The 19,317-nt window shown below is 62.5% G+C and overlaps 2 protein-coding genes across 4 annotated transcripts in view; one reads left to right on the forward strand and one right to left on the reverse strand.

The window, feature by feature from the left end:
- Positions 1-5,540, reverse strand: part of KCNT1 (potassium sodium-activated channel subfamily T member 1) — a gene marked incomplete at its 5' end in the record, with an annotated part of 68,169 nt that extends 62,629 nt beyond the window's left edge. For all 3 annotated transcript variants that reach the window (XR_013994533.1, XM_081067523.1, XM_081067522.1), the window contains one exon: positions 5,419-5,540. Coding sequence is in view for 2 of the 3 variants with exons in the window: in XM_081067523.1 (XP_080923649.1) it covers positions 5,419-5,540 (122 nt within the window). The remainder of the gene's footprint in view (positions 1-5,418) is intronic.
- Positions 5,541-8,366: 2,826 nt separating this feature from the next.
- SOHLH1 (spermatogenesis and oogenesis specific basic helix-loop-helix 1) lies at positions 8,367-13,283 on the forward strand (the record flags this gene model as incomplete). Its single annotated transcript, XM_081066725.1, has 8 exons — positions 8,367-8,371; positions 9,202-9,339; positions 9,842-9,989; positions 10,361-10,486; positions 10,573-10,666; positions 11,853-12,039; positions 12,426-12,496; positions 13,066-13,283. 8 exons carry the CDS (start codon positions 8,367-8,369, stop codon positions 13,281-13,283), a joined length of 987 nt encoding a protein of 328 aa, XP_080922851.1.
- Positions 13,284-19,317: the final 6,034 nt, after the last annotated feature.

Below are 19,317 nucleotides of genomic sequence, written 5' to 3' on the forward strand. Positions count from 1 at the left end.
TGCAAAGATCTCTGAAGGCTCACATGGGGCCTGTCCCATGAAGGAGTGGGGCCTGTCCTGCGGGGAGGGGCTGTGCCTGCAATCCCTGCCATGGTGGCCTAAGGGACCCACGAGGGCTCCATGCCAGGCTGCTGGCTTCTCCAGAGCCCTGAGCCCGCGCTCATCTGGAGATGTCACAGCTGGTACAAGAACTCCAGCTGTGGCCGGGGTCTCCACCTGGGCAGTCAGAACGGAGTCACCCGGCTGGGCAGGGGAGACGTCCTTCAACCCCCCTCCCTGGGCCTCACTAGCCCCACAATACATACTATCACGGCGCTCAAGGCAGCTCAGGGAGGACCTCCTCAGGCCACCAGGTCCCCTTGGGTCCTTGACTGCTGGTCCATGCTGTGAAACTCGTCCCCCCCTCCTTCCTCTTGTGCAGTCATCACAGATGCCACGCATGGACGCTGAGCATGACCTGCTATCCGCCCCCGGCTTCCTGCCGACCTTGAGAGGAGTAACATGATTTCATGCTTTTTCATGCTCTGTTCAATGGATGACAGACAGCTCAAACTGTTTGGCAGGAGTGGAGCTGAAGGAGGGACGAGCTAGGGCTACCTGCCTGCACAGAGCACCCCTGCAGGGATTGCCCACTGCCACAGGCACTGGTTAGGTCCCAGCCACACCACCCTCCTGGGGCTGCCTGGCAGCCTGAAGCTGGGTTCCCAGGGCCTTCTGGGCTCTCTCCACTGGCTGGGAAGCGGTAGCTGCCCTTCCAAGGCAGAAGCACTGGACCAAGAGATCAGTGCCACTGAGGTCCCCGCATGGAGCCTCTGGTCTGGGCACTGTCATCAGGCCCAGCAGCATCACAGGCCAGTGAGGGCTGTTGCCGGGCAAGCCTGTGTGAAGCTGCGACTGCAGGCTGGCTGGCCTGTCCTCTGCCTCTGGGCCTCACTGCTCTAAGCAGAACAAGCCAGCCACGCCAGAGCAACTGCACAGGGAACCTGTGAACAACTCACCCCCATCCCTGTGGGAGGTCCCAACGACAGAGCAGACCTCTTGGGAAAGGTCTTCCCGGGCCCCTGGCCCTGCCTCCATCCCTGCAAATGTTTTAAACTTGCCGGCATCCAGTTTGGGCCTCGCATCCCAGGGTTAGGCCCCTGGCTCACTCCCAAGTTCCATACCGGGAACAGGTTTAGGGTGGACATGGGTGCCTCACCCCCACTCACAGCCTGGAGAGTTCCCAGGACACCTTTAAATGTCCATGTAATCAGCACCCATCTCGGAACTCCACCCAGAGGCTCCCATGCACGTCCAGTGCTCCCCACCCCAGCCCCAGGCAAAGGCAGCACCGGGTCTCCCACCTGGAAAGCACGAGGGTACACACGTGCACACACACATTCAACTACGTGTGTTTGGGGCCGAGGTCCATGGACAAAAGTGTGTGCACAGTCCCCACCCATCAGCACCTTCTCGCATGAGGGCTGGTGTTCCCATCGCAGAGAACCCCCGGCGTGTTTGACACAAGCACAGAAGAGCCATGTCCCCAAGGTCGGGCGCACCTGGGGCACTGGCTGCAATCACCAAATCCTCTGGTGGGGGCGGGGGTGCGAAGGAGAAACCTCCGGGGAAACCCTCCCAGGAAAGGGGATGACCTAGGCTGCACCAGAAGGTCCTAAGTAACATCATGGGTTAATCAGACCCAGACACGTGGACAGGCTGGGACACCCACGTGGCTAGTGACCAGGCCTGTACACTTGGAACGTGCAGCAGACCTGGGCATGAGGACACAGGTGACACCCAAACCTGAACCCAAACAGAAGCAGAGTTCTGAGCGGGTACTCACCTCTGCCCGTTTGAGACGGCTGCTGCTGTAGGTACCCCCGGCCAAGGGCAGACCCCTGAGTTCCCTCCAGCCTCTCAGACCAGGAAGCTGACCCTCCTGCAGGCCAGCCAGGGCTGGGCTGAACCTCAGGCCCTGTGAACCTTTCCTATGGAGCCCAGGCCACTTCCTGCCACTCTGCAGGCACCACTCCCTAATGGGACCTCCGGCCAGGCACATACCCTGGCAGAATGCCAGTCCCTGATTTCTGCACCCTCTGCCATCAGGACCCAGAGGCTCCCACGCTGGCCCGGAGGCGGGCGGGGGCTGTTGGGATCTAGCAGTTCTGGGAAAGGCCAGGTCAGAGCTCTGATGGGAAAGCCACTGGGCAGGACGTGACACTGGTGGGCCCTGGGGCAGCCGGGAACTCCTCAGGGTCCTCTACCCAACAGCTGTCACCTCGAGGACAGAGGGGTCTGGACCTGGGGAAGGAGCCCAGCAAGAAGCGAAGTGCCTGGTGACCTCAGCATCAGGTCCACACAGGGGCCAAGAACCAGGGCAGACTCCCAGGACCCCCACCGCCTGGCCTCACAGCTCGGAGGATGGCCCCCACCTGGGTAGGGCTGGACAGACACTGGGGGTGAGGTGGGGTTTCCCCCCAGCACCCGCAGCCGGAAACACAGCGCTGTGACTAACACCATCCAGGACAGAGATCTGCTCAAGATCCAAGGAGAGAGAAAGCCAGGCCACAGGACCCCGGGGCCAACCCGCTGTGAAGCCTGGTGCGGGCGGCTGCCCGCAGACCTCCCCCCACCCAGACTCGCATTTGGCCAAGAAGGGTCTTCCCTCTCCTGCTGAAGCTCACTTCCCTGAGAGCCACCAGCCTGACCTCAGCTGCTCCCATCCAGCCCAGCCAGGCTCTACTTCCTCACCCAGCCTGCCTTTCCTGGGGGGGGTTCCTCACCCAGCCTGCCTTTCCTGGGGGGGGGTTCCTCTCCCAGCTTGACCTTCCCTGGGGGGGGGTCCTCACCCAGCCTGGCCTTTCCTGGGGGGGGTTCCTCACCCAGCCTGCCTTTCCTGGGGGTGGGGGGTTCCTCTCCCAGCTTGACCTTCCCTGGGGGGGGTCCTCACCCAGCCTGGCCTTTCCTGGGGGGGGTCCTCACCCAGCCTGCCTTTCCTGGGGGGGGGTTCCTCTCCCAGCTTGACCTTCCCTGGGGGGGGTCCTCACCCAGCCTGGCCTTTCCTGGGGGGGGGTCCTCACCCAGCCTGCCTTTCCTGGGGGGGGGTTCCTCTCCCAGCTGGGCCTTTCCTGGGGGGAGGTTCCTCTCCCAGCCTGACCTTCCCTGGGGGGGTCCTCACCTAGCCTGGCCTTTCCTGGGTGGGGTCCTCTCCCAGCCTGCCTTTCCTGGGGGGGTCCTAACCCAGCCTGGCCTTTCCTGGGGGGTCCTCACCCAGCCTGCCTTCCCTGGGGGGTCCTCACCCAGCCTGCCTTCCCTGGGGGGTCCTCACCTAGCCTGGCCTTTCCTGGGTGGGGTCCTCTCCCAGCCTGCCTTTCCTGGGGGGTCCTCACCCAGCCTGCCTTCCCTGGGGGGTCCTCACCCAGCCTGCCTTCCCTGGGGGGTCCTCACCCAGCCTGCCTTCCCTGGGGGGTCCTCACCCAGCCTGCCTTCCCTGGGGGGTCCTCACCCAGCCTGCCTTCCCTGGGGGGTCCTCACCTAGCCTGGCCTTTCCTGGGTGGGGTCCTCTCCCAGCCTGCCTTTCCTGGGGGGTCCTCACCCAGCCTGCCTTCCCTGGGGGGTCCTCACCCAGCCTGCCTTCCCTGGGGGGTCCTCACCCAGCCTGCCTTCCCTGGGGGGGTCCTCACCTAACCTGACCTTCCCTGGGGGGGTCCTCACCTAGCCTGGCCTTTCCTGGGTGGGGTCCTCTCCCAGCCTGCCTTTCCTGGGGGGTCCTCACCCAGCCTGCCTTCCCTGGGGGGTCCTCACCCAGCCTGCCTTCCCTGGGGGGTCCTCACCCAGCCTGCCTTTCCTGGGGGGTCCTCACCCAGCCTGCCTTCCCTGGGGGGTCCTCACCCAGCCTGCCTTCCCTGGGGGGTCCTCACCTAGCCTGGCCTTTCCTGGGGGGTCCTCTCCCAGCCTGACCTTCCCTGGGGGGTCCTCTCCCAGCCTGACCTTGGCCCTGGCATCTATTCCAGACATGCCTGCAGCATGACAGTAGATCTGGAGAGAGAGGCCAGCCTTGAATAGTGGAGAGGAGGCTGTCCCCAGCGGGCAGGAAGTAAGCTGGGGAGATGGAGCTGTCTTGGCGCACTGACCCACCAGGCCCAGACCCTGGGGACACAGAGCTCTTGCCTCATCTGGAGGTCAGCAGGCAGGTGGACTTGGAGATGGAAAACCAGGAAGGGAGACACCTGTCCGAGAAGAAAGATGGGCAGAGAGGCAGCCTCTGCATAGATGTGGGCATGAGCCCTCTCAGGGTCACTCTGTGCCTGGACATGACCTGATTGACCCCTCAGAGCGGCCCGAGGTTCACGCTACACTCACTTCATGGGGTTAAGTCTGCTCCCCAAAGACACCACAGTGATGGCTGGCTCTCAGAGCATGCGCTCCTCCCCCCAAGTTGAGCCCCCAGTGCCCCCATGGGTGCCAGGCCAGGGCTGTCTCTGTGGAGGAACCAGCCTGACCTTTGACACGTGACTAGAAACCTGCCCCCCTGAGCCTGGTTCCATACCAGAAATGACCTTTAAAGACCATCCACTCCACCTCTCCTCACTTTACATACTGGGTGACCAAGTCCCAAAAGAAATCAGCAGCGGCAGCACCTGGCCTCAAACCCAGGCCACCCACCTTCCAGGTGTGCTTGTCCACTCATCTCTGGCCTCAGAACTCAACCATGAAGGACTCTGAGGACAGTGCTCCACCCAGCCACCTGGAAGCCCTTGTCAGTTGACCCTCTCCTCACATGGATGGGCAAATGGAGACCCGGGAAAGAGAAGTGACCAGCTGAAAATCACAAGTGGCTGGAGCCCAGGGCTCCCGCCCTTCACCTGACAGCACCCCACACGTGCACCCCAATCAGGGCTCTTCCTGGGAAGAGAGGCCCTCAAACACTCACTTCTGTGTGGGTACTCATGCGCCACTTGGGCACAGTGCTGCCACACCCAAGCAGGAGCACCCCAAACGGGCCCCTCCTCCAGGCTCCACCCAGTGGGGACTGGGGGGCTCAAGCAGCACCCGGCCCCTATGGGATGCCTGGCGCCCAGCTTCCCTGTTTTTGGGGTCTGCACCTCCAAACACGCAGGAGACAGCCCTGCCTCTAAAAATGGCCTCGCTCGGGCCACCTGCTCTTTAAGGGTACTCAGATGAGCACCACCTGGGCACAGGTTGGTCACTGGAGCGATGCCCACCGCCTCACCCCGGCCTCACCCCGACCGGGTCCCGAGGGGCGCCGGTTCCCCACGGTGGTCTGGAGATGGAGCTCGCGGTCCTGGGGGAGTGGATGGTCCTGGAAATGGGGGTCTTGGGCATGTGGGGCCCTGGAGGTGGGAGGGTCCTGGGGGACTGGCGCTAGCCCAGACTGAAGTCCCTCCGCGTGGGGAAGGGCGCAGCCGACTGTACCTGGTGGCGCATCGGCCGTCATCGAACACGAAGGTCCGGTTGGTGTGGCCCCCGCCCCGCGCCCTGGCCCGCGCCCCCCTGTAGACGCCTCCCGAGCTGCGCACCCCGTCCGGGAGGGGCATGCGGGCCGGCGGCAGCTAGGACCCAGAGCCGAGGGAGAAGCGAGTCGGGAGCGACAGGAGACTTCTTCCCTCGCTCGGTCCTGAAATACTTTTCTATCTCCGCTTAAGGACGCAAAGAAAAACGTGTTCTATCTAGGATCGGGTTCGGGCGTCTGTCCCTGCGCGCCCCCTGCCGGCCGCGCCCGGAACCGCGGCAGCGAAGGGAGGGGCTGGGGTCCGCCGGCGTCCCTACCCCGATCCGCCCCGATCGCGGCGCTGGGAGCCTTCCGACGCGGAGGAACTGGAGGGGCTCTTTAGTGGCTAGAAAACCTCCAGCGCGCCACGGCCATGCGCCCTTAGGGGTTGGGCTCGGTGGTGGGAGGGGACTCGGTCCCACAAGAGCCTCCGAAGGGGCTGGTGGACTCCCGGACATTTGTATTTAAAGCGCACAAGCAATGGTGACCGCACCAGGCTGCTTGGTCCTGCCTGGCTCTGAGCTGCTGGGCAGCAGCAGCTCCGCCCCCCATCCACCTACCCGCCCAGAACACTGGTCAGTTCTGTAGAAACCTGCACCAAGACCCGTCCGTCCGTGGGCACCACACCTGGGAGACCCAGTCGGACCTGAAGAGAGGGAAGGGCCCTCTGCCCCCCAGGCCAGATTGGCTGCAAGCTGCCCCCCCCCCAGCCCTGCTCTCACCCGTCTAAACAGGCAGTGAAGAGCCGAGCTGGGGCTGGGGCCCCCACCCTGCCGCAGCCCAAGACCCTGGGAAGGGGCCCCTGGAAGCAGAGTCCTGATGCAGGGCCCAAGCACATCCACCCCTGGCCCCTGCTCACACCTGGCTCAGGTGCCCTCACGTAGAGCGCCAGGCAGGTATGGCCCTCCCTTCTGTCCTAGTGCCCAGGAGCCTGTTGCTTTCCAGACTCTCAACGAACAGGAGCGTGACAAAGGGACAGAGAGAGAGGGAGAGACAGACAGAAAGAGGACAGACACACAGAGAGACTGAACAAAGGGAGAGGGGCTGGGGAGTCAGACAGGGTGGGGGCAGCAGAGCCAGCCTCACCCATAGCTTTTCTCAAGACCTGGCACCATCCCAGCCTCCTGTGGGATGGTCAGTGCAGGGGCTCCCAGGGCACAGCCGGGCCAGGTGATCTGGAGGGGGCATGCTGTATCTGGTGGTCCCCTCACCTGCAGTGTCTCTCCTGAGGTCCTGCCTGTTTGCTTCCAGAAGACAGCAGGCTGAACACAGATGCTTGGGGGGTGGCATTTGGCAGAGGCCTGGCACACTCCAAAGTCCCCAGAAGGGGTGCACCTTGCACCCCTACCTGGCACGGCAGTAGTACCACGTTTCCCCGAAAATAAGACCTAGCCAGACAATCAGCTCTAATGTGTCTTTTGGAGCAAAAATTAATATAAGACCCTGTATTATATTATATCCAGTCTCACTGTAAAATAAGTCTGGGTCTTATATTAATTTTTGCTCCAAAAAAACGCATTAGAGCTGATTGTCCAGCTAGGTCTTATTTTCGGGCAAACATGGTAGTACATCTTGGGGAGTTTTCCCTCTCTGTCCAGAGCAGTGGACACTGCCGCAGGGTCTCAGCCTCCCCAGCCGGGCACAGTCCCCAGGAGGACTGTGACCTTCCTCGGGACTCCTGCTGGTGTGTGTCCATCTTGCAGACCCCTCAGCTGGTTGCTCAATGACAGATCAGCGTGTTCTCAGCAACGAGGACTGATAAGCTCTGTGACATTTCTGAGGGCTGCAGGGAACTCAAAACTTGGCCCCGCTCTGCCGGAAGAGCCAAGCCCCAGAACCTCCTTGAAAGAGGAGGGGTCTCCATACTCCCTCTTTTCCCTCCCTTCCATCCGTCCTCCAACAAACACCAATTGAGTAGCTCTAGCCTGCCCAGCACGGCCAGGCCCAGGTGGACCAGCGAGATGAGCACACAGGCCCGGGAACCACTTGCTCTGAGCACCGGGACCACCCCTCCAAGGAACCTGCTGGAGACTGGGGCTCTGAGGAGGGCCCCCCTGGGGGACACTGGAGTTGGGGAAAGGATCCAGGCAGAAGACAGGCAGGCGTGAGATTGTGCCACAGAGGAGCTGGAGCTAAGCCCAGGGCAGGGGTGGGGGGCAGGCAGGAAGGCCAGGCAGCCTTCACTCAAGCTAGGGTGCTAGGGGAGGCACAGGGGGTGGGGAGCCTGGGGGTAGATGGCGCTGGGAGGTGTTCAGGGTGCCTCCTGCTCCTTGGTGGATGGTGGCCCTCGACTTAAGCAGAGCACCCTTAGAGGATGCAATGTGGGGGTGGGCACACATGGGCCCTGACCTTGCTGGCCGTGAGGGGCAGGTGCTTTAACCAGCCCAAGTCCCATCGATCTTGGCTAAACAGTTTTCAGACAGACCAGCCTCCCCACTCCCTGTCCGTCCCCCCCAGACCTGGTTCGTACTCCCACCTGCCCCACAAGATTCGAGAAATCTTCATCTGCTCCTTGTACCGTGTTTCCCCCCAAATAAGACCTAACTGGAAAATAGGCCCTAAAATGATTTTTCAGGATGACATCCCCTGAATGTAAGCCCTAATGCGTCTTTTGGAACAAAAATTAAGACCCGGTCTTATTTTCGGGGAAACACGGTAGGCCCCCCTCTGCCCTCAGGTTAAGACCAATTCCTTCCCCAAAAAGGGGTCCTACTTGCCCACGTCTGGGCCCCTGGACACCAGCCCACCAACCAGTGGAGGGACTAGCCGGCCTCTTGTGTCCCAGCTTGATAAGCAACACAGCTGTCCCGGAAGTCACCATTTCTCCCTGAGGACGCTCTTCCTCCACAGGCTAGTACCTTACTTGTCCGCCATGTCGTGAGCTCCTTTAGGGCAGGGCCCACACCTCCAAATGGCCAGCGCCTAGCTCAGAGCTGACACCCAGGAGGCACCCATGGGCGGGGAGGGGAGGGGAGACCACACCCGAGTGGAGCTGGGCCGACCCTCCCTGGAAGTGGGGCAGGACTACTCAGGGTCGGCCTCCTACCCCCAGTGCACGACTGGGGCCTTGGAGTGGTCACACCGGTCACCACTTTCTGGCAACTTCTCCGTGGGAGGAACTTTGGAGCACACAGGCTAAGCCCGCCAGGAGTAGAGCGCAGCCTGGAGCAAGGCGCGTGCGCAGGCGGGGCAAGGGTGCAGCCAGGCAAATGCGCAGTGGGTCAGGTGCTGGCTGGGGAGCACGTGGGGGCGGCGGCGTGCACGTGAGTGGGCGGGGCTGGAGGACGCTCACGTGTGGGGCGGCGCGCTTACGGGTCCCAGGCCTGTTGCGCCTCCTGCAAAGTTCATGGCTTCCCAGGGCCCCCAGCCCAGTGCCGAGCTCCTCCAAGTCCCCATCTCCAGGGGGTGCAGGTGAGGAATTGGGGCCTGGGGGCACGGGAGGGGGTGAGGTGAAGGGCCTCTGCCCCGGGGTGTTCGGTGTCCACCGGCCCCCCGCTTCTGCCCAATCAAATGGACTAAGTCCCCAACCCCACGCAGCGTGGCCCACCTGGCGTGGGGGGCGGGGAGGCCGGGCCCCCGCTGTGTTCCTGGGCCACCCAGGCCCTGTCCTGCACCGGCACTTAGCCGCCCCCAAGGACACCCATTACCGCGTCGGGGTTCTGGTGGTTTCCTGGGGTTCACGGAGCCCAGTGCTGTTCACTTCTTAGCAGCAGCTCTTCCTCGACTCGTGGCCAGTTCCGCTGCAAGGACCACGGTCGGGGCTCCGGCCTGGGCAAGACCCCCGCGGTGGCGGAGGGTCCCAGCTGCTGCCTCCCGCGGAACGTGCTGAGCGAGAGGGAGCGCAGGTGGGCATCAGTTTCCATGGCGACGGCGAGGGTAGGCTCACCTGGCCTGTGAAGGGGGGGGGGGAGTGGGGGCCAGAGGTTGTGGCTGCAACTGGATTTCAGGCAGCCGGAACAAGTTTCTGGCGTCCCTTCAGTAACGGAGCTGACAGCCTGCCCCCAAGGGAAACAAGAAAACCCCAGGGTGGAGGCAGGGGTCACCCCTGCGGCCCTCTCTAAGCCCTGAAGCCCTGGGCATCTTGAGGTTGTGCATTTGGGCCCTCTAGACCCCAGACTCTGCCTCGGCCCCAGCCCCTGCCCACACCCCCAGGCAGTGATGCCCCAGATCAGTGCCTTGACACGGATCCCTGAGGGGCTCAGACCAGTCTGAGGGCCGGTTAGTGGCCTTGGCCTGTGGTCCTACCTGGGAAGCCCCAGAGCTGCTCAGAGGGTGCTTGTAGTCCTTTCTCCCGGCCATGGCCAGGTAGGCTCATGGACGGACGTTTTTGCCACTTGTCTGAAGCAGGAAGCGAATCTCAGCGAGCTGTGAGCGCCTGCGGGCACTTCTGCCCCAGTTCGATGGCCGGCGGGAGGACATGGCCTCGGTCCTGGAGATGTCGGTGCAGTTCCTGCGGCTGGCCGGTACCCTGATACCCAGCCGGGAGCAGCACGCTGTGAGTGGTGTGCCGTGCTGGTCAGCCCTGCGAGGCGTGGGGCTGGGGGGCAGCTCCGCCCTGCGCAGCCCTGCTGGCCGCCTTGGGGCAGGCGCTCCTCTGTGTGAAGTGTCCCTGTCACTGTACTTCCTGTGGGCGTGACACTGCGGCCTCCACCTCCAGCCCTTACGTCCGTTCCCTGCCCACAGTGCCCAGGCCAGCACGGGGTCACAGCCCCTCACCCCGCTGTGCCCAGTCCTGAGGACCAAGGTCTGTGCTCAGGGCGGATCTCTGGGAACCCAGGCAGGGCAGCCAGTGATGGACCACAGCCCACTTTTCCTGTGGATTTTCCGGTTCATAATCCCCATTTTCTGTGCTTATTTTACTTTTAGGTTCTTGCTCCTTCCAAGGAGATATGGCACAAGTGGCAGAAGGACATTTTTCAGCTGGCCCTGGCGAGTCAGAGCCTCGCAGGTGCAGCAGACGTCGGGATGGGAGCACCCAGTGTGATCATGTTAGTGTCCCCTGTGGGGCCGGGGGACCCCTAGGGACTGCGGATGTAGACTGCTCAGAGCCCCCTTTTGTCTTTGCACCATTCAGGCAGCAGGCCCCCCCAAGCTGTGCGGCCACGGGTGTGGACGAGGGTGAGGCCCCCACCGGGGTAGCCGAAGTGCTGGACAGGCCAGTGGCCCTGCCTAGTAAGTGTGCGTGGGTACGAGCATGATGGTGAGTGCCACCCTTGTCCGGGGTGAGACCGGCAAGCTCTGCAGGATGGCTTCCAGGCCTGGGGACAGCAGGGGCTGTTTCTGAACAGGCATTGGACACTTACCATTGAAACCAAGCAAGGGCTCCCACAAGGGACAGGTGTGTGGGCTGTGGTGCCTCAGGTGTCTTGCCAGGAGTGGCTGGCTCTCTCCTGTCATGTCCCTTGCCAGGACCTCCCTCTACCAGGGATCGGGGTCCAAGCTAGCAGGTCTCCCAACTGCCCCTGCCCCCAAGGACAGGGCCCCACCCTCTCTTTCACTCTGGGCCTCTAGGGGTCCCTGGGTCCCCCAGGAAGCGTGGAAGGTGGAGGGACTTGCTCTATTGTCATCATCCTTGCGGTCACTTCTGTGTGCGGCTCCTGAGAGCAGCCCTTGCCGTACAGGGGCCTTGCTCCCCCCACCTCACCCCCGCCCCTGGCTGTGGGGGCTGGCTGCCCTGAGCCCTGTCATTCGCTGTTCTGCAGTTGGATGAGTCATAGGCCTGCGCTGTTCCCTCCCCTATGTGGGGCTTTTGTTCCCTGACCAGCGAAGCCCACAGAGCACCTCTGATGGCTGTGTTCCCCTCACGCTGGACTCCTGCCCCCGCCTGGCTATTTGTCACTCCTAGTAACAGCGTTTAAGCTGCTTGCCTGTGTTCGCTATATGCCATTATCCTTGAGTCCCACGGGAAGCGAGGCGGTGCCTTCCCACTCCCCGAGTGCGCCCACTGAGGAGGGGATCAGTGTAGCTGTGGAGAGAGCTGTCCACAGCACTGGGGCCACCAGGGGACTCCAGGATACACAGGCAAGACATGAGGGTTCAGAAGTCACACAGCAGGGAGCTGGCCTGAGGCGGGCCTGAAGTCAGGGGTTGTGGGGCAGATGGAAGGTGAAGCCAGCCACAGCCGAGGACCTCCTAGTGTGAGCCCCACATGGCTGTCCTGAGGTCAGGTGGGCCCTGCCTCCAGGTAGCATCCCTGGCCCCAGGTGTCAGGCACCTCACCTCTGGGTGTTTACCTTCTCCTGGTTACCTGACTGCCTCTGCTTCTGAATTCCCTGTAGGGCTCAGGCAGGGGTGGACATTTCCAGGGGAGGGCCGCTCGCCCCTGGGCAGACTGACCCACCCCTCACTTCTCTCATAGGACCTCCCAGCCTGGTGCCCCGGACCCCTGCCCTGAGTGCCTCCAAGGACCCACGGCTGTCCCAACCCTGGCCTCTCCGCTCTCAGCCACCGACCTCCACGCTGGTGAGCGAAGAGCCTCCGAGCTGCCTGGGCCAGGCTGGGCCCCTGACCCAGGGGACTGACAGGGCTGTGACTCCAGACCCCAGGTGGGTCGCCAGTGGGCGTGTGCACCTTCCAGCCCTGCTCCCTGGGAGGTCTCTGCCCCTCACCCCTCATTTTCTCATTGTGTGTGTGGACAGCCTAGGTCCAGGTGAGCCAGGACTTTCTAATGTGTTTCTGAAACCACTTTTGTCTTGCTAATTGTTCTGTTTTGGTTGATGGTAAATGAGTGTGAGCTTTGTAAGCACCAGCTGGGGTGTGGGAAGGGACATGGTGCTGGCTGGAGGGGGCCAGTGGGCCATCCATGCCCCAAGCTGGAGCAGACCGGGGAGCAGCTGTTCTGTGTCTGAACCTGAAGCTCCTTCTGGGGCCACACCTTCCCTGAGGACCGAGGACAGGGTCCACTCAGGGTAGGGTTTCCTTGTCCCTCCAGGTGTGTTTCAGGATGCGACCTGGAAGACGGGGCGTCCTTCCTGCTGACTGCCAGTCCAGACTGGTGGCAGGGTGAGTGAGGGACGCTCGGGGGCCACCTCCCCTGATCAGGGACAGGCTGTGGGGCCTCAGCCATCCTGATGCGGGGCTAGGATTATGTGATGTGACCAGCGTGCTGTGTGACACCAAAGTCCCAATGTCTTATCGCTAAGCTCCCGTTTCTTTCTGTGCTGGAGTTGCCATTAGCGAGAGGAATGAAAGGTGGGTGTGTGGCGGTGAGAGTATGTGTGAGCGTGAGTGTGAGGACACGGTGTGAGCGGCTGGCTGTGTGTTGTCTGTGAGTCACCTCAGTGCCCTTTGTCTAGACTAGACTCCGACAAGGGCGTCTGGACGTGTGCTGACTTGAGCATCTGCAGGACCTAATGCTGGGGCAACAGCCTAGTAGTTCTGGCCAGCCGGGTCCGCCTGGGTCCTGAGCAGGGCCAGCAGGCGTGGGCCCACCTCCTGCTCCCATGTCACAGATGAGCAGAGAGCTCTGAGTTGGGACAGGCAGGCACAGGTGCCCCTCTCTGCACACTGACCCACCCTGCATTCCTGAGGCCCCCGTGCCTGTCCCGCTCAAGTGTCCCTTCTGCTTCCAGGGTCGCTGGAGGGCAGAGGTGGCGGTGCCCCCTCTTGTGCTCCAGCCAGGAGCAGCCCACTGGACAGAGCAGAGCTGGGCTTCCTCGCAGACCCTGAGCCCGGCTCCCAGGAACTTCTGGACAGCCCCCTGGAGCCTTGGGGCTCCGACGTGGGGTGCCCCAGCCTGGCCCTTCGGGAAGAGGTGGACAGCATTTTCCCCGACTTCTTTACCTGCTAGGCGGCTGGGTCCCAGCAGGCCAAGGGGAAGGGCACACATATTTCAAAGTGCTTGGGCACTTTATTTCGGGTTGGGTGTATCTGTGCTCTAATGTGAGTGAGGCTGACAGGGCCGTGACACACGGAGGCTGGATATTAAAGAGGAAAATGAGTTTTCCTGGAGGAAGCAATCTTTTCTTGTGTAATTAATGCGAGTCAGTGGGCACCTGGCACCACTTCCGTTCAGAGTGCGGCACCTACCTGGGGTTTTGTTTCTGTGCCTTCTCAGCCTGGTGTACCCCAGAATAGCCCAGCCCTGGAGCCTGGGGAGATGAGGGGCCCACAGACTGAGCATTCTGTGTTCTGGGCAGCTCCCCGGAGAGGTGGGCATGGGACCCAATGCCTCTTGTCCATGAGGCTGGCCTGAGGGGTCCTCAGAGGGTCCTTTGGGAGGCTCTGGTGCGCCGGGGTGCCCCTAGGAACGGGCTGGCGTCTGCTGTCCTGCCAAGGGGGTGTTGGGGAGCCTGGACAGAGACCACCTGGCATTGGTGTCTGGACCCTCCCTCCCCCCCATGGTGGACACAGCTCCAGTTCCAGCTGCTCCTGTCCCCAGGGTTACCGTGCGGTGTGGCCCAAGACCCACATCTGGCTGGGCTGACTCTGCTGTGAATCTCAGTGCCTTCCCGCCACAGCAAGGCACGTGCCGTCTCTGACCCAGGCGGCCAGGGGCTCATCCTGCTCATCGCCTTCTGGGGACACTGGGCTCTAGGCCCCCCGTGCCCCCAGGCCAGTGAGGGCTCCAGGGCCCAGAGGATTCTCTGTCCCCCTGTAGGGAATGACCTCAGACTCTGCTGTCCCCTGCCCCCCCGTCCTGTGCCTATACATACACAGCACCAGCACCACCACCCCCAGTGGAAAGTTCCATTCCTTCCTAGTGTGAGTCATTGAGACAGAGCTGAGGAGTGGCTGGCGTGGGAGGAGGTGCAGCACGTGAGTGTCAGTCACAAATCCTGGGCCCAGGGTGGAGCTGGGGAGCAGCAGAGCAGGGGCTTTGGGGAGGGGCCTGGGGGAGGCCCAGGTCCAGGCTGGTAGGGGGTGCCTGTGGCCCCTGGACCGCTCTCTGCAGGACCCCATGCCCTGTGAGTTTTCTGAAGACCCTGAGCAGAGCTGCGGTCAGTGGGTATCAGCCCTGCCTGACAAGCCCCGTCTCTGCAAGGGTGTCCACGGGTCTAGTTTCCGGGGTTCCAGAAACATTCCCGACCCTGAGAACATGAGGGTGTTGGGCCTGGTTCTCCCATAGTCATCACGTCAATTCCCATGCCCCTGATTTCAAGAGCATCTCCTGGAAGACCACATATGCACGAGCATGTGTACTCACACACATCTGTGCACACCGTGGGTTCGTGTGCATACGTGTGTGCGTGTCCAGTATAGGCCAGTGCCTCCCCTCGGGGGGTAGGACACTGCAGGTCCCCTGACACCGGCCCAGAGCTCTGGTGATCCCCGCTGGCCAGTGCCACATTGGGCTGAAGCCAGCACCCGGCCCTGGGCAGTGAGTTAGGGTTCCAGGGGCCAGGAGGGGACCCAGGGCAGAGTTACTGAGCTGTCTGAGCCCTGCCACTCCCGCTCATGTGGGAGCAGGCCTGCCTAATGGGCTCTAGGCAGGCCTCCATCAAAGCCCCTGGTGTCTGTGGCCAGGCCGACCTGGACGAGCCCTGCCCTAAGCTCGGGGGGGGGGGGCATGTGCTGACCTCACCCTGACAGCCTGTGAGGGAGGTCAGGAAGCTGGGACTCTAGCCCTGACCAGGGCCCTGAGGGGGTAGAGATGGGACCCTTTCCCATCCCGTGAGGGGCCAGACCCCACGTCTGCTGGCAGAGAGGGCTCACCTGTGCAGCCTGGAGCCCAGGGAGGGGTCCCTGGAGCCAGTGATGAGAATGACTGTGAGGGGCTGGCAGCTGGAGCAGTGCCCACCCACTGCAGGCCTGGCTTTGCCTGGCTGTGGGGGCTGGCCTCCCTCCTGAGGCTGTGACAGTTTGAGGAGTGACGAGAACTCTTCTGAAGCCCAAGCCCCCAGGTGAGTGCAGAGGAGGAAGTATGGTCCCAGGCTGATGGAGCTGAAAGGAGCCGTGGGGGTCCAGGAACCGCTTTCTTCCTGCCCTCTCCTCTCCTGGGGCCCTTTTTGATCCAAATTACAGCTGTCAGCCATAATTGGGTGTTCAGAGGCGGGTTTGGAAAGCCGTCATGCTGCTGATTGCCGCTTATTTTGGGATATCCGGTTGGGATGAAAACTTCAGCACAACCCCTTCTCCATCTTCAAGGCCACTCAAACCCCTCCCTCCTGCCCCACCAAGAAGTAGGACACAGGGGGACACGGCCCAGTGGGACCCCAGACCGTCAGGCCACACCCTCTCCAGACCCACTCACCCTCAGCTGGGACATTCTGGTGACAGTATTTGGCTGGGCCTTGGTGACAGTGTCCGGGCTGGGAACTGACCAGCTGTTTTGTCCTCCCTGCCCCGCCCGCTTGTCCACCCCACTGCCCACCTTGCTCCTTGGACCTCAGGGCCATTGTGGTCATCACGTGTTGGTGTTCTGGTAGAGGTGCCCAGTGCTGCCCAGTGTCCTTGTTCTCTCTGGAGCCCATGCTGGAGCCCAGCACAGCTCAAAGCCTTCTGCCCACCTTAGTGAGGGCCTGGGGCCCTGCCCCACACCAGGCACGTGCCTACCCATCCATCTCACTGCCCAGGTGCCCAGCAAGTGAGTGAGTGAGAGGAGACCCTCCCCAGACCTTTGCCCAACCAGCCAAGTCCCCCCGTGCCAGTACCCACCCTGCATGGACACCTGCCCGGGAAGCTGGCCTCGGGAACCGGGAACCGGCTTGGTCTTGCTCCAGCTCTGCTGTCTCCCAGAGGTGCCCAGCTGTTTGTCATCTGAGCACAGTGAGTGCCCCTGGCACAAAGGTGGCTCCCAGGGCAGCCATCCCAGGCCCACTGCAGCTAGCACAATGGGGCCACCTTGTTCCGTTGGTTTCCTTCAGGGTTGTACGTGACACCAGGGGAGGGCAGAAGCTGCGGCCACAGAATGGCCCTCCCACGGAGTTCACACCTCGTCCAGATGTCACCTGTGGGGGCCATGCCGGGTCACCTTCCAGGGCCTGCCACAAGTCTGTCCCACTCTACCTTTTTCCAGAACCTTCTGGAAACTGCCTGGGTCCAGAGGAGAAGAGGACACCCCGCTGGCCACATGCTGGTGGACATGGCGAGGGGAGCTGGGCCACGTGATGGTGGTGTGGGGTCTGGAGGCGCAGGGCGGGTGAGTCCTGACCCTCCTCTGAAGGGTCTCAGCAGGAGTGGGCTTCCGCGCTGTCAGTGGAAGGGGTGCGGACAGATGGGTGCCCGCCCCTAGCCTGGGGACCTCTCATTCCTGCCATCTCTGCACTCCTGGCAAACTACAGGCAACCCCCCAGCTCCTGGATGCAGGCAGATGGCGCCCTTAGAGCCACTGGCCTGGTAGGGCCCCACCAGGGAGGCCCTGGGGCCTCACAGCGTCCACTCGTGGGTCAGCAGATCACAGCCTGCCCACTGCTGACAGTACAGGAGGGGTCATGGAGGTGTGCAAAGCTAATGGTGAGGGGCTGCTTAGAAGCTCCTGGCATTGGGGCCTGGGTGTGGGGGAGGGGAATGCCCAGAGAGGCCGGAGCTGGCGTCTGGTTTTGTCCTGGGGGCCAGCTGGCCTTGCCCTCAGGAGTGCCCTCGATGGTGCCAGTTCTAAGGAACATGGGTTCTGGGGCCCGAGGATATGGGCGCCTCTGCCTCCTGGGGGCTGATGGGAGTGAAGGTTCTGGATACTATGGATTGAGCTGACAGCCCAGTCCCCACGGTTACCTCCCGGTCAGTTAGACCAGGTCTAGCTGGACATGTGGACGCTGTGTGCTGCCTCCTCAAGGTAGAAAACAGTCACAATTGTGCCTTTTAGGAACTGGATTTTATCCTTGTAAAGTATGAAGTTTAGTTATACTCACCTCGTCTGAATGCTGGAGACACTAACCGGAAAGGTAACGATGGGGCAGGTGCAGGGTGACAGGTGGAGGGGACACAGCCATGCAGGAGGGTTAGGACTGACCCTGCCCAGTCCCCTTCCTGGCCACCACTGGGCTGCTGGGTTGTGTGTCCCAGTGCTAGGTCTTCTCCGGGCCAGGCCCTCCTGGGGGCAGCATTCTTCCACGAGTGGTGGCCGCCCACCCTGCTTGGGGACTGCCCCAGAAGTGCCCCGTGTCTGGATTTGGGATGGACGTCGGGGGCTGGCTGACTACACAGTGGCCACCAAGACACAGACCCCTCAGGAGGGGAATGAACACTGGGCCTGGGGGCTGCCTGGCCTTTCTGTGGTGCCGAGCTGGGCAGGGGTCCCGGCGCTTCCCCAGGGTTGTGTGTGGCCAAGCGGTCCAGGCAGCCCAGCTCCCCAGCAGCTGGGAAGTGCCCGTGACCCCGGACACGGTATAAATGCTCATTGCGGTGCAGAGCTTCAGCTGTGGGCTGGGAGCAAGAGCACAGGAGACCCTGGTGCACAGAGCCCATTCCCTGGGCCCCTGGGGCTGGCAGAGAGGGTCTTAAGCAGCACAAATGGACACTTAGAAGGGGTCGTCCAGATCTGCCGCATCCCCACCCCTCATGATGGTCACTCCAGGGGTCACGTCCAGCAGGGTCACAGGCCAGAGTCTGACTCTCTGGGGTGACTTGGGAAACAGGGCCTCCTGACACCACCTCCCTCTCTCCTCTAAACCCATGGCCACCTTAAAAGCTTTGCCTTACAAATCAAGGGGATCCCAGAGGCTAAAACACCCCAGTCATGTCTTTTGGTGCAGCAAGAGGGGCAGCAACCTAATTGCTGAGGGGTAGGAAGGCAGCTCCCAGTGTCAGCTCCTGCTTGAGGAGGGAGCTGGAGGGAAGGGACACAGGTGGGGGCAGGGGAGGCAGATACAGGTGGGAACATAGGTCTGGGGGAGGAAACAGGTGGGCTAGGGGTAGGTGGGGGTCACAGAGGGGAGCCGACAGAGTGGGCTGGGGCAGAGCCACCCAGGATGCAGCCATGTCTCCTCACCAGGGCTGCTGTCGGAGGCCTTGGTGCCACTTGGCTGAGCCTGTCCCGACATGCATCGTCGGGAGACCCTGGCCCAGGGGAGTGGGCTTCATGCATGGCCTGAAGATGCTGGCCTTGGGGTCACAAAGAGGCTGGCCCACTGTGGGTGAGGGATCCTCCTGGAGGCTGGGCTGCAGTGGAGCGGGACTTGGGGGGCTCTGGTGGACCTCCTGGGCTCCTGCATGGGGTAGTGGGAGCCCTGGCTCGGCACCGTGTGCACCGTGGGGGGCTGCAGGTAGGTGCCCACTGGGCTCTGGGGACTCTGGGAAGGCAGTGTCCCCTGCTACCTGCCCAGCGACTGGCCCTGCCCCCAGGGTCTCAGCCACTGTCATTTGGGGGAGACTCGAGTGTGCAGCCGGAAGAGGCCCCCTAAGCTTGGTCCGTCCTGGAATCAAGGGACGAGGCTGAGTGGCTCCGCTGGCCGACCAGACCAGGGCTGATCCCACTGCAGCAAGACCACTGTTCTCACCACCAGGTGGCAGCCCAGGGACCTCCCCTGACCACAGCCCAAGACGGCACCAGGGAGGTCCTTGGGTCCGGCCTCACCCCTCCCTGCACTGTCACCCAGTTTGTGCTCTGAACGTGTCCTGGTGAACCCCAAGTGGCTTCCCCAGACTGTGTGGACGTGAGCCCTCGGTGGCTTGGTCTCAGCAGAGCGTCCTTACCTCCACCCCAGCAGCCCAGGCCCTAAGATGGGGTGTTAATGGGCAACTCCCGGCCACTGTTTGACCACCAGCCATGCTGGAGACACAGGGTGAAGCCCCCCGCTCCACAGGGAACACGGTGAGGGGCAATCATTTAGACACACCAGGAAATATCAAGGAGGCTGCTTCCTGGGGTACAGCCGAGGGGCTCCTTGGGTTACCATGATTTTCTGGTCCTTCAGTGAGCGTAGCAGAGCACCTGGGAGACGTCC

This window comes from Rhinolophus hipposideros (assembly GCF_964194185.1).
Source record: "Rhinolophus hipposideros genome assembly, chromosome: 11".
Taxonomy (NCBI): Eukaryota; Metazoa; Chordata; class Mammalia; order Chiroptera; family Rhinolophidae; genus Rhinolophus; species Rhinolophus hipposideros.